The 17,080-nt window shown below is 63.3% G+C and overlaps 1 protein-coding gene across 2 annotated transcripts in view; it reads left to right on the forward strand.

Moving 5' to 3' along the window:
• The window catches only part of BOP1 (BOP1 ribosomal biogenesis factor), a 52,916-nt gene that overhangs the window by 32,251 nt on the left and 3,585 nt on the right, over nucleotides 1-17,080 (forward strand). Inside the window, exons 1-8 of one of the 2 annotated variants that reach the window (XM_065664917.1) lie at nucleotides 8,903-9,982; nucleotides 14,213-14,367; nucleotides 14,540-14,657; nucleotides 14,750-14,851; nucleotides 14,955-15,167; nucleotides 15,496-15,657; nucleotides 16,508-16,588; nucleotides 16,674-16,743. In XM_065664917.1, the coding sequence (XP_065520989.1) occupies nucleotides 8,918-9,982; nucleotides 14,213-14,367; nucleotides 14,540-14,657; nucleotides 14,750-14,851; nucleotides 14,955-15,167; nucleotides 15,496-15,657; nucleotides 16,508-16,588; nucleotides 16,674-16,743 (1,966 nt within the window). In that variant the 5' untranslated portion in view covers nucleotides 8,903-8,917. Of the gene's footprint in view, nucleotides 1-8,902; nucleotides 9,983-14,212; nucleotides 14,368-14,539; nucleotides 14,658-14,749; nucleotides 14,852-14,954; nucleotides 15,168-15,495; nucleotides 15,658-16,507; nucleotides 16,589-16,673; nucleotides 16,744-17,080 lie in introns of those variants that run through there. The other variant, XM_065664916.1, reaches the window with a different exon arrangement.

The following is a 17,080-nucleotide window of genomic DNA, read 5'->3' on the forward strand; positions in this document are numbered from 1 at the left end:
GGCTCTGAGCCCCCCCCTCAACCCCAGGCTTCCTCCCCAGTGCCTCCCGGTTCAGCGCGGCCGCATCCTGCGGGTGCTGCCGGGGCCGGAGCTGCTCCGGAGCCACCGAGAGGGAAATTCCAAGGGGAGAAGCTCCTCCAATCCCACTCCTCCAGCTGGGCTCTGGGGTGCAAGGGAGGGGGGGTCAGGGCTCGCCCCAGGCCACCCTGATGAGGGTCCCCCCTTTCCCCTGGAGCATCCCTGGGTGCCCGATCCATGGGGGGGGGGGGGGGGGGGTTATGGGGGGGGGGGTGGTCAGGGCGCTAAGGAAGGAATCTGCTGCCGTGGGTCTGACCCATGCTCCTTTAATCGCGCGCCTCGCTCAGGCTCTATCAGCTCCTCAGCGACACGAAGCACGAGCTCGCATGGACTGAGCATGGGGCAGCAGCCCAGCACGCAGGGCATCGAGTGGCTCCAAGCTGGGGGGGGGCATGGGGGGAGCAGGGTCCTTTGTCCATCAGGTCCTCCCCCCCAGCGCCGCTCAGCTCCCACCCGAGCCAATGGGCCCGGAGCTGCTCTGGCATCCGCAGAGTCCAAGGCAGGGCTTTGCTTCCCAAGGAGCATCCCTGGAGCCGGGCTCCTGTCCCTTTGGTTCCCCGGGCACGGCGGAGCAGCAGAGTCCTGCCCTAGCCGTGGCCGTGTCCCGTTGCGGTGATCCCTGGAGCCCACCCGGCGCATCCCGAGGTGTGGGTCCGGTCGGGGCAGGCTCTCCCGTTGCAGCTCTGCCGGCAGCAGGGATGCAGGCAGCAATGTCCGTGGCTGTGGCCTTTGGGTGTGTGGCTTTTCCATCCTTGCCGCTCCTGCTCCGTTGCCGTGATGGAGCTCCGGGTCTAGCTCCGGATCGCCGTCTTCCTGTCGCGGTCTTTGCTCTGCGGACAAGGGAGGGGGGAAGCCCAAGTTAGAGCAGAGCCGGGAGCCGTGGGGCAGCTTTTGCTCCTCGTCCATCCCTTGGTGTGTCCCCAGGGATGGGCACATCCCTCTCCCACAGCCCGAGGTCCTGAGGCCGGGACCTTGGTGCCGAGGCCTTGAAAACTCTGATCATGGAGTCATGGAATGGGTTGGGATGAAGGGAGCTTGAAGCTCCTCCAACCCCTGCCACGGGCAGGGACCCCTTCCACTGGAGCAGGGGGCTCCAAGCCCCTGTGTCCAACCTGGCCTTGAGCACTGCCAGGGATGGGGCAGCCGCATCACTGATAGCAGCACCACCAGCACCATCCCTGCAGCACCACCAGCACCATCCCTGCCACCGCCAGCAGCACCAGCACCATCACTGGTGTCAGCATCACAGCACCACCAGCACCATCACTGGTGTCAGCATCACAGCACCACCAGCACCATCACTGGTGTCAGCATCACAGCACCACCAGCACCATCACTGGTGTCAGCATCACAGCACCACCAGCACCATCACTGGTGTCAGCATCACAGCACCACCAGCACCATCACTGGTGTCACCATCACAGCACCACCAGCACCATCACTAATGTCACCATCACTAATGTCACCATCACAGCACCACCAGCACCATCACTGGTGTCAGTATCACAGCACCACCAGCACCATCACTGGTGTCAGCATCACAGCACCACCAGCACCCTTACTAATGTCACCATCACAGCACCACCAGCACCCTCACTGATACCAGCATCACAGCACCACCAGCACCATCACTAATGTCAGCATCACAGCACCATCACTGATATCAGCATCACAACACCACCAGCACCATCACTGGTGTCAGCATCACAGCACCATCACTGATACCAGCATCAAAGCACCACCAGCACCATCACTAATGTCAGCATCACAGCACCATCACTGATACCAGCATCAAAGCACCACCAGCACCATCACTAATGTCACCATCACAGCACCACCAGCACCACAGCTGGATGTGCACAGGCAGAACCTGGCGCTTCCCATCTCCACTTCGGTGCGGTTTGTGCCCATCTGGGCCTTGCCCGGGTTGGGATCACCCTGGAGCCAAGCGTTAGACTGACGGAGGGGGGAGTCGGACGGGAGATTGGGAAGCTCTTCCCAGTGCGGGCACTGGGTGCCCAGCGGAGCTGCGGCCGCCCCATCCCTGGCAGGGGTTGGCACTGAGGAGCGCTCCGCTCCCTCCCCACCCATCCCATGATCCGGTGCCTCTGACGTGTCCCCTGGCCTGGTCTGGTCCCTGCCAGCGTGGCCCTGGCACATCCCGGTGCGCTCCGGCCGCACGTGCGGCTCCGGCGCTGCCTCCTCCTTTGTTCCTGGGGTGGGGATGGGGATGGGGGGGGGGAAGGGGGGGGGGAAGGGGAGCTCGGTGCAGAAATGGGAAAATCCAATTTCCCAGATGTTCGGGCCCCAGGAGCTCTGCGCTGTCTGGAGAGGAAATGGGGATTCGGAAAATCCCGCCTCATATTTTTCCCCTATCACCTTGCCTTTCCGCTGCCATTAAGTGCAGCAGCAACAGTAAATTACAGCCCCGTGCAGCCGCCCCATGGCGGAGGGGTTGGGGGGGGGGGGGGGCATTGCTGGGGCACTGAGCCCCCCCCCCGGGTCTGCCCTGTGCCGCGGCCGGGGTGGGGGGGGTGGTTCTGGGGTGCACAGGGAGCCCTCTGCTCCCCGGCCCCCACAGCCCCGGGGCACCCGGGCCACGGTTGTGGCTCTTTTGGCACAGGAGCTGCAGGTGGGTGAGGGGTCCGGGGGGGTCGTGCCAGTGACTGCGGCGCTGGTGCTGAGGGTGCGGTGCTGAGGGATGCAGTGCTGAGGGATGCGGTGCTGAGGGGTGCGGTGCTGAGGGATGCGGTGAGGGATGCAATGAGGGATGCGGTGAGGGATGCGGTGCTGAGGGGTGCAGTGCTGAGGGATGCAGTGAGGGATGCGGTGCTGAGGGATGCGGTGCTGAGGGATGTGGTGCTGAGGGATGCAGTGAGGGATGCGGTGAGGGATGCGGTGAGGGATGCAGTGAGAGATGCGGTGCTGAGGGATGCGGTGCTGAGGGGTGCGGTGCTGAGGGATGCGGTGAGGGATGCAATGAGGGATGCGGTGCTGAGGGATGCAGTGCTGAGGGATGCAGTGAGGGATGCGGTGCTGAGGGATGCGGTGCTGAGGGATGTGGTGCTGAGGGATGCAGTGAGGGATGCAGTGCTGAGGGATGCAGTGAGGGATGCGGTGCTGAGGGATGCAGTGCTGAGGGATGCAGTGCTGAGGGATGCGGTGAGGGATGCGGTGCTGAGGGATGCAGTGCTGAGGGATGCAGTGAGGGATGCAGTGAGGGATGCAGTGAGGGATGTGGTGCTGAGGGATGCAGTGCTGAGGGATGCAGTGAGGGATGCGGTGCTGAGGGATGCAGTGCTGAGGGATGCAGTGCTGAGGGATGCGGTGAGGGATGCGGTGCTGAGGGATGCGGTGAGGGATGCAGTGCTGAGGGATGCAATGAGGGATGCGGTGCTGAGGGATGTGCTGAGGGATGCGGTGCCTGCATCTCGGTGCCGCAGGGGAGCTGCTGCCAAGGTTTACAGGGTGCAAACACTGCTGGTTCTGCCCAAAGCCATCATCCTGCTCCTTCCTCCTCTCCTTAGGCCTTTGATCCTTCTCTTCTTTCCTCCTCTCCTTCCTCCTCTCCTTCCTCCTTTCCTCATCCTCTTTCTTCCTCTCCTCTTTTCCTCCTCCTCCCCTAACTCCTCTCTTCCTCCTCTCCTTCCTTTCCTCCTCCTCCTCTCCTCCCAGCCACTCTTATCCCTGATGCAGCTGCAATTCCCCACTCCGTGTAGAACCACAAGGTTGATTCCTGCTCTCCGGCATTTCCTGGCCCCTTCCCATGCCCTCTCTTCATCGCTCCTCTCATCGCTCTGCTCCATCCCTGCTGCTAACGCCTCTGCTCCTGTTCCATCGGGGCCGCTCTGGGAGATGCTCTGGAAGAGGTGGATGCCCCACGCTTGCCCCATGGGCCCCTGGCCATTGCATGGGACTGGGGGGGTGCACACAACCGCCCTCCTCCTGCAGCCCCTTCCCTCCGCATGCCCCTCCAGGAGCGTGAATCCTCTGGGATGGAGATCCGGAATGATCTCAGCCTTGCTTGGATTCAGGCTTTGGGGGTTTAAACAAGCCCAAAGCCATCCTGAGCCATGGCCATTGCCAGCGGCTCTCCCAGCCCCACCAGCCACAAAGGAGAAACCAGGAGTGGCACAAACCCTTCATAGGCTTCAAATGGGGTGTCCGGGTGCCCCGCTGCTGGGAATGGCCCGAGCCTGCTCCTTAGGAATGCCGGGACCATCCCGCACGTCCCATCCCCACACTGCCCGGCAGCACAAGTGTGATGGTGCTGCCAGCACAGCGCCCACCGCCCTGCTGCTCGTGTCCTGCCTAGGGCACGGTCCAGGGCCACGTCGCCAGCAGCTTCAGGATCTGGCCCCAGCCCTTCAGCGCCGGCGCCTCCGTGAGCCGCGTTAAAGCCGGATCTTTCCAAGGGGATGGGGTTGGGATGAGCCCAATACGGGAAAGTCCCTGGGACACGGCGGCGTCGGGATGCCGGGGGTGAGGCTGAGTCATGCCCCATGAATCTGGGCAAGCGCCGGTGCCCGCCGGGAGCTGCTTCCCGCTTGGAATCGCGGCGCAGGAGGTTTGGAGGCGCGGTGCGCCCGGCACGGATGGGACTGGGGCAGGATCGCGTCCCTTGAGGCCACATGGGTTGAAATGGCAGCATGGAACCAGGGAATGGGGTGGGATGAAGGGAGCTGAAAGCTCCCCCAGCTCCAACCCATTCCACTGGAGCAGGGGGCTCCGAGCCCCTGTGTCCAACCTGGCCTCGAGCACTGCCAGGGATGGAGCATCCCCAACTTCTCCCTTCACCCCCTGCCAGTGCCCCAGCACCCTCATGGGGAAGAACTCCCCAAGACCCCATCACCTCTTCCCTCTCCCTCCCCATCCCATCCCTGCCTCCCTTGGCCCAAGCCCCTCTCCAGGCTCCCTGCAGCCCCTTCAGGCCCTGGAGCTGCTCTCAGGTCTCCCCTTAAGGATCCTTCTCTTCCCCAGCTGAGCCCCCCTCGCTCTCATCCTGCCCAAGGTGTGTGTCTGGGGCAGCAGAGGCAGCTCTGCCTCCTTCCCATGGGCAGCTCATTGGGAATGGGCTCTCCAGAGCGATGGGGATTGATGGAAAAGTGGCGATGGGGAGTGGTGGGATTGATGGAAAAGCGGTGATGGGATTGATGGGATTGATGGAAAAGTGGTGATGGGATTGATGGGATTGATGGAAAAGCAGTGATGGGATTGATGGGATTGATGGAAAAGCGGTGACCGGATTGATGGGATTGATGGAAAAGTGGCGATGGGGATTGATGGGATTGATGGAAAAGCAGTGATGGGATTGATGGGATTGATGGAAAAGTGGCGATGGGGAGTGATGGGATTGATGGAAAAGCAGTGATGGGATTGATGGGATTGATGGAAAAGTGGCAATGGGATTGATGGGATTGATGGAAAAGTGGTGATGGGGATTGATGGGATTGATGGAAAAGTGGTGACCGGATTGATGGGATTGATGGAAAAGTGGCGATGGGGATTGATGGGATTGATGGAAAAGTGGTGACCGGATTGATGGGATTGATGGAAAAGTGGCAATGGGATTGATGGGATTGATGGAAAAGTAGTGATGGGATTGATGGGATTGATGGAAAAGTGGCGATGGGGAGTGATGGGATTGATGGAAAAGCAGTGATGGGATTAATGGGATTGATGGAAAAGTGGCGATGGGGAGTGATGGGATTGATGGAAAAGTGGCAATGGGATTGATGGGATTGATGGAAAAGTGGCGATGGGGAGTGATGGGATTGATGGAAAAGCAGTGATGGGATTGATGGGATTGATGGAAAAGTGGCAATGGGATTGATGGGATTGATGGAAAAGTGGTGATGGGGATTGATGGGATTGATGGAAAAGTGGTGACCGGATTGATGGGATTGATGGAAAAGTGGTGATGGGGATTGATGGGATTGATGGAAAAGTGGTGACCGGATTGATGGGATTGATGGAAAAGTGGCGATGGGGATTGATGGGATTGATGGAAAAGCCGTGACCGGATTGATGGGATTGATGGAAAAGTGGCGATGGGGATTGATGGGATTGATGGAAAAGCAGTGATGGGATTGATGGGATTGATGGAAAAGTGGCGATGGGGAGTGATGGGATTGATGGAAAAGCGGTGACGGGATTGATGGGAATGATGGAAAAGTGGTGATGGGGATTGATGGGATTGATGGAAAAGTGGCGATGGGGATTGATGGGATTGATGGCAAAGTGGCAATGGGATTGATGGGATTGATGGAAAAGTGGTGACCGGATTGATGGGAGTTGGTGCAGAAAAGGCACTGGGAGTTGATTGTAATGGATGAAAAAGTGGTGATGGGAATTGGGAGCAATAGATGGGCAAGCGGCGATGGGAATTCATTGGCATTGGAGCAGAAGAGGGGTTGGGATTTGACCGGAATTGGTGCAAAAGCGGCAGGGCGAGTTTATCGGTATCGACGGAAAAGTGGTGGTGGGATTTGATGGGAATCGGTGCACAAATAGCGATGGGGATTGATGGAAATCGATGGAAAAGTGGTGATGGAATTGGTGGGAATTGCTGGGAAAGTGGCAATGGGCACTTGAATGGAATTGGTGCTGAAGTGGTGACCAAAATTGATGGGAATTGATGGAAAAGCGACAACGGAATTGATGGAAAAGCGTCGATGGGGATGGATGGAAAAGCGGGGATGGGGATTGATGGAAAAGCGGGGATGGGGATTGATGGAAAAGCGGTGATGGGGATTGATGGGAAAGCAGTGATGGGGATTGATGAAAAAGCGTCGATGGGGATTGATGGAAAAGCAGGGATGGAGATTGATGGAAAAGTGGTGATGGGGATGGATGGAAAAGCGGCAATGGGGATGGATGGGATCGGGGCAAAAAGGGGGAATGTTCGCTCCTCGAGGCTGCTACTGGAGGTTTCCAAGCAGGCTGCAGGTGGGGTGGTGGAGGAATTCTCCACTTCAGCCCCACAGGAGCTTCCCCACCGGCAGCCCCTGTGCCTGAACCGGGATAACAGTGGCTGGAGCAGCTTCGCGGTGCCGAGGACACGGCTCAGCTGGGAGCTCCCGGCTCTAAGGGGCAGGACTTTGGTGAGCTCAAGCGTAGCAAATCCCAACGGATGCAGATTCCCAAGTGCTGCTCCCAGCTCCTGCAGTGAGGTGGGAAGGGCCGTGCCAGAGCAAGGGCTGCAGCTCCCCAGGGCCCTGCAATGGGGACGGGCAGGGGCAGGGCTGTGCAGCCCCGGAGCCTCGGCCCGGCTCCCATTGGAAGCGGATGCGGCTCCGTCTCCCCTTCCATGGCAGTGGTTGCCCACCCCAGCAGGGCCATGGGCCTGGTGGCTGGTGCTGGGTGGGCACAGAGGTGGTGCAGAGCCGGGAATGGGGAGCACTGGGTGAACTGGGCCGGACATTGCAGCTCCTGTTGGTCCCCTTGGCCAGCTCTGCACCCAAGTCCCTCTCAGCCCTTTGGTGCCTGCCCTCTGCCAACCAGAGCCGCAGCCTCTTCCCAAGCTCCTGCTTTCCCTTTGCCTCTGGATTTCCAGCTCCCAGAATCCATCCCTTACCCTCCGAGTGTCTCCCCTTCTCCCATCCGTTGCCTTTTGCTGAACACGGGTGGGATGTGGAGCAGGGACTGGGGCTTTGGGTGGCAGATACGGACACGGTGAAGGAAGCACCGGATGGTCCACGCGTCCTTAGGGCTCACTGATGGGATCTGGTGCGCGTTCCCAATAGGAGTCATCCCACCTGGGCTCGCACCATCCCTATGGCCGCAGAGCTATTGCCAGCATCCAGCGCTCCCTGTCCCCTGCTCACAGCACCCAACGACCATGGAGCCATCACCCGGTGCTCGCTGTCCCCTGCTCACAGCGCCCAATGACCGCAGACCCATCCCCATCACTCCCTACCCACTGCTCACAGCACCCAATGACCACAGACCCATCCCCATCACTCCCTACCCACTGCTCACAGCACCCAATGACTACAGACCCATCCCCATCACCCAATGCTTCTATCCCCTTCTCACAGCACCCAATGACCGCAGACCCATCCCCAATGACTGCAGACCCATCCCCAATGACCACAGACCCATCCCCATCACCCGGTGCTCACTGTCCCCTCTTCACAGCACCCAATGACCGCAGACCCATCCCCAATGACCGCAGACCCATCCCCATCACTCCCTACCCACTGCTCACAGCACCAAATGACTACAGACACATCCCCATCACCCAATGCTTCTATCCGCTTCTCACAGCACCCAATGACCACAGACCCATCCCCAATGACCGCAGACCCATCCCCAATGACCGCAGACCCATCCCCAATGACCGCAGACCCATCTCCATCACCCAGTGCTTCTATCCCCTCCTCACAGCACCCAATGACCGCAGACCCATCCCCAGTGACCGCAGACCCATTCCCAGTGACCGCAGACCCATCCCCAATGACCGCAGACCCATCCCCAGTGACCACAGACCCATCTCCATCACCCAATGCTTCTATCCCCTCCTCACAGCACCCAATGATCACAGACCCATCCCCAATGACCGCAGACCCATCCCCAATGACCGCAGACCCATCCCCAGTGACCGCAGACCCATCTCCATCACCCAATGCTTCTATCCCCTCCTCACAGCACCCAATGACCGCAGACCCATCCCCAGTGACCGCAGACCCATCCCCAATGACCGCAGACCCATCCCCAGTGACCGCAGACCCATCCCCAATGACCGCAGACCCATCCCCATCACTCGGTGCTCACTGTCCCCTCCTCACAGCACCCAGTGACCGCAGACCCATTCCCAGTGACCGCAGACCCATCCCCAATGACCGCAGACCCATCCCCAGTGACCGCAGACCCATCTCCATCACCCAGTGCTTCTATCCCCTCCTCACAGCACCCAATGACCGCAGACCCATCCCCAGTGACCGCAGACCCATCCCCAATGACCGCAGACCCATCCCCAATGACTGCAGACCCATCCCCAGTGACCACAGACCCATCCCCAATGACCGCAGACCCATCCCCATCACTCGGTGCTCACTGTCCCCTCCTCACAGCACCCAGTGACCGCAGACCCATCCCCAATGACCGCAGACCCATCCCCAGTGACCGCAGACCCATCTCCATCACCCAGTGCTTCTATCCCCTCCTCACAGCACCCAATGACCGCAGACCCATCCCCGTCACCCAGTGCTTCTATCCCCTCCTCACAGCACCCAATGACCGCAGACCCATCCCCGTCACCCAGTGCTTCTATCCCCTCCTCACAGCACCCAATGACCGCAGACCCATCCCCAGTGACCGCAGACCCATCCCCAATGACCGCAGACCCATCCCCAATGACCGCAGACCCATCTCCATCACCCTCCGCTCTCTCTCCGGCCTCCCCCCCCCCGGCTCTCACCAGCTTCCTCTGGTTGCTGAGGCAGAAAGTGCAGATCTGCTTGGGCTGGGAGGCATCGGGGTCCCTGCCCGCGGGGCTGCCGGCACCGTGGTGGTAGAAGGCAGGCGAGGTGAGGCAGGGTTGGCCGTCGCCGCCCGCCTCGCCCAGCAGGAGCACGTTGCCCAGGTGCGAGATGTAACTGGAGGCCAGGCGCAGGGTCTCGATCTTGGAGAGCTTCCTGTCGGCAGGCTCGGTGGGGATGAGGGTGCGCAGCGCCGTGAAGGCCGTGTTAACGCTGTTGGTGCGGTCCCGTTCCCGAGCGTTCGCCGTGTGGCGCTGCCGCGGCTCCCGGTGCAGCCGTCCCGGTTTCTTGCCGTGCCGGCGCTTGGAGGCGGTGAGGCCGTAGCCGTCGGCGCCCAGGCGGTAGGGCTTCTCCTCCGAGCCCGAGCTCTCGCTGCCGTTCTCCTCGTCCTCCGACAGCATGATCTCGGGGTACAGGAAACGGCCGGGAGCCGAGCGCAGCATCGCGAAGGACATGGTGCGGGACGGGGCAGCGCCGCGCCGCGCTTCAGCTCCAGGCGCTCATGCCCCTGCCCCGGGGATGCTCGGGGATGGAGGTGCCGCTGCCCCCCGGGGATGCTCGGGGATGGAGGTGCCGCTGCCCCCCGGGGATGCTCGGGGATGGAGGTGCCGCTGCCCTCGGGATGCTCGGGGATGGAGGTGCCGCTGCCCCGTGGATGCTCGGGGATGGAGGTGCCGCTGCCCTCGGGGATGGAAGTGCTGCTGCCCCCGGGATGCTCAGGGATGGAGGTGCCGCTGCCCCCCGGAGATGCTCAGGGATGGAGGTGCCGCTGCCCCTCGGAGATGCTCGGGGATGGAGGTGCCGCTGCCCCCGGGGTCCCCGCTCTCCGGCTCCCGCCGGGTCTCTGGGTGCGGAAGGGGTTAAGGGCCGCTCGCAGGCTCCTTCCTCTCCCCACACGTGTGCATCTTAAGACGCGGAGTGTGGCAGGAGCTGGGTTTTATAGCACAGCAGTGGTCAGCCAGGCCCCTCCTCCGGCTGCTCCAGAGCTCTGGAAGTGGGAGCCCGCAGGCTCACGCCTACCTGAGCTCACCCTCCAGCCCCGGAGGGGATTTAACCCTTCCGGGCTCAGCCAAGAGAGGGGCCAAGGAGGCTGCAGCCAGCGCGGTGAGGATGAGGAGGGCTGCACCCACCAGCCACGGGCCTCGGTGCGCAGCCGGTGCGGGCAGCATCCGCATCCATCACCTGCATGGGCACGGTGTGATGGGGAGCACCGCGGCCTTGGGGGCTTCCAGAGGACCCCACACAGTGCAGGGGGGAGGAAGGACCCCCCCCAGCCCCGCGTTGCAGCTCGTGGCTGGGGCAGGGATGGGGACAAGGCTGCGTCAGCCCCAGGCTGGGGCTGGGGACACAGGCGCCTGCTCAGGATTGGTGCCTGCCAAAGAGAGCCTCTGAGAGCTCCCTCCCCTCCCCGCAGCAAGACCAAATCCATCCTCCTGCTGCTGCTGCTGCTGCTGCTGCTGCTGCTGCTGCTAATGGGGCAGAGAGGGAGCATTAACCCTTGAGGAGCTGCCCGGCCGCACGCCTCCACCACAGCTCCTGCCTGGAGCGCGCTCTGGTTCCCTCCCTGAGAGCAGGAGAAGGATTTGTGCCAGCTCCAGAGGAGTGTGAGGGTGCAGAGCCCGCTCCTGCCCCTGTAATTGCCCCAGAACCCATCCGAATGACCCATCCCAGAACCCATCCTAATGACCCATCCTAGAACCCATCCCAGAACCCATCCTTAATGACCCATCCTAATGACCCATCCCAGAACCCATCCTAATGACCCATCCTAGAACCCATCCCAGAACCCATCCTAATGACCCATCCCCGAACCCATCCCCAAACCCATCCTAATGACCCATCCCAGAACCCATCCTAATGACCCATCCTAGAACCCATCCCAGAACCCATCCCAGAACCCATCCTAATGACCCATCCTAATGACCCATCCCAGAACCCATCCCCGAACCCATCCCCAAACCCATCCTAATGATCCATCCCAGAACCCATCCTAGAACCCATCCCAGAACCCATCCCCGCACCAAGCCCGGGGATCGGGGCTGCTCAGGACCCTGGCCCAGGGCGGACGCGCAGGTTTGAACGGGGTGGGGGGGGGAAGGCTCCGTCCTCCTCCTCTGCACCCCCCCAGCCTCCCATCTGTGTCCCCAAGGTGTGGGGCCGGGGCCCAGCACCCGGGATGGGACCCATGGGTCCCCGAGCACCGGCGCTGGCAGTGCCTGCAGGGCACAACGGGAGCGAGGCGAGCAGCGGAGCTCGGTGGGGCTGCACCCCCCCCCCCCCCATTGTGTGCTGGGGGGGGGGGGGGCACAAGCAGCGCTGTGACCTGGCCGCAAACCGGGGCTGCCCCTTGCTGGGATCCCCCGGGGCACCGGGGGGGGGGGGGGCCGTTTGCTCGCGTTCAGCCCCCGTCGTGAACGCGCTTTTGTCCAGCGCCTCCCGTCCGAGCGCGCTCCCTGCCCTGCGCTGCCCTTGCCGGGGGGATGCGGGGGGTCCCGTTTAGGGGGGGGGTGTGGATGATGCTGGGGCCAGAGCCCCAGGTCTCGGTCGTAGCAAGCCGAGAGCTGGCGATGCTGTCCCAGCCCTTGGCTCCAGGGCTTCCCGCATTGCTCCTGCCGTGTCCTGCTTGGAATCCTGCTTGGAGCCGGGAATTCCCTGCTGCCGTCCTCCCCTTGCCTTGCCACGCTCCGTGCACGGAGCGTCCCTTTCCCATCTCCCTGTTTCCACCTCCAGGACCTGCCCTTCCCTGCGGAGCCTGGGGCAGAGACCGGAGCCCTGGCTCCGCGGAGCATCCCTGCTCGCAGCGGTGGCCGGGATGCGGGATGCGGGATGCGGGCATCCCCGTCCCACCGGGCCGGGAGGGCTGCGCCGGCTCCGTTCCCGTTCTCCCCTCCACGTGGACCGGATATTTTCAGGGGAAGGCTCTTTCCGACGCTCCGGTTGCCAGGAATGCGCGGCCAGGAATGCCCAGGGCCCATCCAAGAACAACTTCCAGCCGGGAGGCTGAGTGACGGCAGCGCCGAGCTCCCGGCCCGACGTGTTCATGGCACTGGAGCCGAGGTGGAAGGGACCAGGGATGCTGCAGAGCGACAAGGGGGGGATTTGCTCCTTCTTTGCACTGTGGGGCTGGGTGGGGGGGACGTGGATCCCGCTATGGGGAATAGCCCCAGGCACGTGCATCCCGATGGGAAGCTCTCAGAGCTGAGCCCCTGCTCACGACCAGCAGCTTTGGGGTTCGCTCCCTGCCCCAGCAGCCGGAGCGGGGCACCCGCACCGGGGTCTCTGCGCTATGGGATGGGGGCTTGGAGCCCATCCTGGTGTGGGGCATCCCCAGCTTCAGGGGGTTGGGGTTCCGGCTCCCTGCAGGGGTCCTGGCTGTGCTCCTGCAGGGATTCCTGCTCCCGCTGGAGCTGAGCCGGAGCCCAGCCTGGGCTCAGGCACTCCCCACATCCTCACCCCACATCCGTGCCTGCGGGATCACTGCCTCTGCCCGGCTTGCCCCATTGCCAGCCAAGGGATGCGGCTCCGTGCAGTGACCAGGCCCGCGCTGACGGCATTGGGGGTGATGGATGGATCCGGGCTCGGCCTTCCCGGCGCTCCTGCTCCTTTTCCATGTTGTTTGCAGAGTGTTTATGGGGACCAGATGGAGTCGGGGGGGGGTGACCCCTGACTGCAGGGTGTGTGGGGCACAGGTCGCTTCACACCTCCATCCCGTGGGATGCAACGGGGAACGGGGTCTCTGCTTCCCAAGGGCAGCGGGGAGAGGCTGCAGGGGTGAGGGGCAAGGGGGCAGGACCCCACCATCAGGTCCCATCTGCCCGCATGTAGCTGCCCAAAGCCATGGGGCTGTGGGACCCATGGCCCTGTGTGGTACCCAGAGCCATGGGGCTGTAGGACCTGTGGCCATGTGTAGTACCCAAAGCCATGGGGCTATGGGACCTGTGGCCATGTGTGGTACCCAGAGCCATGGAGCTGTGGGTCCCATGGCCATGTGTGGTACCCAGAGCCATGGGGCTGTGGGACCTGTGGCCATGTGTAGTACCCAAAGCCATGGGGCTATGGGACCTGTGGCCATGTGTGGTACCCAAAGCCATGGGGGTATGGGACCCATGGCCATGTTTGGTACCCAGAGCCATGGGGCTATGGGACCTATGGCCGTGTGTGGTACCCAAAGCCATGGGGGTATGGGTCCCATGGCCATGTGTGGTACCCAAAGCCATGGGGCTGTGAGACCCATGGCCGTGTGTGGTACCCAGAGCCATGGGGCTGTGGGACCCATGGCCATGTGTGGTACCCAAAGCCATGGGGCTATGGGACCCATGGCCATGTGTGGTACCCAGAGCCATGGGGCTGTGGGATGCATTGCATATGTGTGGTACCCAAAGCCATGGGGCTGTGGGACCCATGGCCATATGTGGAACCTGTGTCCACGTGCACAGCCCCATCCTGGTGCTCCCATCTCCAGCCCTACGGGTGCCAGGGCAGCCAGGAGGCTTGGGGCACCCTCACTGCCTGCAGATGGGCAACGAGGAGGCCGCAGGGTGGACATCACCCCCTCCGACTCCTTTTGACCCCCGGCGGCACCCAGGGCTGCATCTCCTTGCGGTGGGGTCCCCAGCCCTCCCCTCACACCCTTTCCCTCTGCTTCCCTCCAGGACATCCGCAACACGGTGGGCAACATCCCCATGGAGTGGTACCAGGACTTTCCACACATCGGCTACGACCTGGAGGGCAAGAAGATCTACAAACCCATCCGGAACAAGGACGAGCTGGACCTGTTCTTGGACAAGATGGAGAACCCCGACTACTGGTGAGCGCGTTGGGGTGGGCGGCAGCAGCGGTGCCCACAGCAGGGCTCGCACCACCGCAGTCCCCGGGGGTTGGAGACGTCGGCGTCTCCTGGCGCAGCTCAGTGGGAGTGGGGCTTGTGGCACGGTGCGGCTGGCGCGGCGCAGCCCCGAGCCTCGCTTGGTGCCCTGCAGGAGGACGGTGCAGGACAAGATGACGGGCGCAGACGTAAAGCTGACAGACGAGCAGATTGCGCTGGTGCAGCGGCTGCAGAAGGGGCACTTTGGGGATGTCCACTTCAACCCCTACGAGGTGAGGCCTCGGCGATGCTCCGGCTCCAAGCGCGGGGTGGCCTCGAGCTGGGCAGCAGCCGCAGCAGCGCCGTGGGTCCATGTCCTCCCCAGCCCGCCGTGGACTTCTTCACGCACGAGGTGATGCTGCACCCGGTGAGCAACCGCCCCGCCGACAAGAGGAGCTTCATCCCCTCGCTCATCGAGAAGGAGAAGGTGAGGGCAGCGCCGAGCCAAGCGCTGCGGTCCCCCTCACATCCCTCACCTCCTGCTCCCCGAGCCGCTGGACTCCCGGGGCTGCCCTCTTCCTGCCCCACAGGTCTCCAAACTGGTCCATGCCATCAAGATGGGCTGGATCAAGCCTCGGAAGCCTAAGGATGACGCGCCGACGTACTACGACCTCTGGGCTCACGAGGATCCCAACTCCATCCTGGGCCGCCACAAGATGCACGTGCCAGCCCCCAAGATGAAGCTGCCTGGGCATGAGGAGTCCTACAACCCCCCCCCCGAGTACCTGCTCAGCGAGGAGGAGGTGAGGAAGCACCGGGAGCCGTGGGCCGAGCGCTGGGAGCGCAGGGATGCTGGGATGCAGGGGGGGGGCTGTGCTTTGGAAGGGCACCGGGCCCCGCGGAGACGCGTTGAGACCCTGCAAGGGAAACGGAAGCTAAGGGTCCTCAGCCTCCACTGAGATGAGAAGTGGGGCCAGCCCCCAGGTGAAGGGGCTGCTGCTGTGGGATCCATCCGGGATGCGGAGGGAGGCCGCGCATCGCGCTCGGGCTGGGGCAGACGGGGTCAGCGCCGTGCCCTGGGCAGCCCCGGGGGTGCTGCCGGCCCCACTGACCGGGACCCCCTGCCCGCAGCGGCTGGCGTGGCAGCAGCAGGAGCCGGCGGAGCGGAGGCTCAGCTTCGTGCCGCGGCAGCACCGCAGCCTGCGGGCAGTGCCCGCCTTCCCCCGCTTCATCCACGAGCGCTTCGAGCGCTGCCTCGACCTCTACCTCTGCCCGCGCCAGAGGAAGATGAGGGTGAGGGTCCGGGGGGCTCCGGCCTTGGCTCCAGCCTCTCTGTGCTCCAGTGGTGCAGCCGCTGCTCCGGTGCCCATCACCTGCACCCAGCACCGAACCCCTGCTCCTGTGCCCATCACCTGCACCCAGCCCCTGCTCCTGTGCCCATCACCAGCACCCAGCACCCAGCACCCAACCCCTGCTCCTGTGCCCATCCCCTGCCCCCAGCACCCAGCACCCAGCCCCTGCTCCTGTGCCCATCACCAGCACCCAGCACCCAACCCCTGCTCCTGTGCCCATCACCTGCACCCAGCACCCAACCCCTGCTCCTGTGCCCATCACCTGCACCCAGCACCCAGCCCCTGCTGCTGCACCCATCCCCTGCCCCTGCACCCATCCCCTGCCCCCAGCACCCAGCCCCTGCTCCTGTGCCCATCACCAGCACCCAGCACCCAGCACCCAACCCCTGCTCCTGCGCCCATCACCTGCACCCAGCACCCAGCCCCTGCTCCGGTGCCCATCACCAGCACCCAGCACCCAGCCCCTGCTCCGGTGCCCATCACCAGCACCCAGCACCCAGCCCCTGCTCCTACACCCATCCCCTGCCCCTGCACCCATCCCCTGCCCCCAGCACCCATCCCCTGCTCCTGTGCCCATCCCCTGCACCCAGCACCCATCCCCTGCTCCTGTGCCCATCCCCTGCACCCAGCACCCAGCCCCTACTCCTGTGCCCATCACCTGCACCCAGCACCCAACCCCTGCTCCGGTGCCCATCCCCTGCCCCAGCACCCAACCCCTGCTCCGGTGCCCATCCCCTGGGCACCAGCCCCGCGATGCTGAGGGGCAGCCTGGGCGCATCTCCCACCCTCAGGTCAACGTGGACCCGGAGGATCTCATCCCCAAGCTGCCAAAACCTCGGGATCTGCAGCCCTTCCCCACCACCCAGGCCCTGGTGAGTGGATGCGTGGGGCTGGGGCTCGCTGTGGGTGCCCCTGGGCTGTGTGGGGCCCTCACCCCTGTCCTGTCTCCGTGCCCAGGTCTACCGCGGGCACACGAGCCTGGTGCGGTGCCTCAGCATCAGTCCCAGCGGGCAGTGGCTGGTGTCAGGTAAGGATTTGATTCCCAAACCGGGGCATTCCCGATGGGCCGGGTGCCACCGGCCGGCTCCCAGCGCTGGGGCTGCTCCCACTGTCACCCCATGGCAGTGGGTCAAGAGAGGGGATCCTGCCCCTCTGCTGCATGAAAGGGAGACCTGAGAGCGGCTCCAGGGCCTGAAGGGGCTGCAGGGAGCCTGGAGAGGGGCTTGGGCCAAGGGAGGCAGGGATGGGATGGGATGGGGAGGAAGAGGGAAGAGGTGATGGGATCTTGGGGAGTTCTTCCCCATGAGGGTGCTGGGGCACTGGCAGGGGGTGAAGGGAGAAGTTGGGGATGCTCCATCCCTGGC

This window comes from Lathamus discolor, unplaced genomic scaffold (assembly GCF_037157495.1).
Source record: "Lathamus discolor isolate bLatDis1 unplaced genomic scaffold, bLatDis1.hap1 Scaffold_76, whole genome shotgun sequence".
In the NCBI taxonomy this organism is placed as follows: Eukaryota; Metazoa; Chordata; class Aves; order Psittaciformes; family Psittacidae; genus Lathamus; species Lathamus discolor.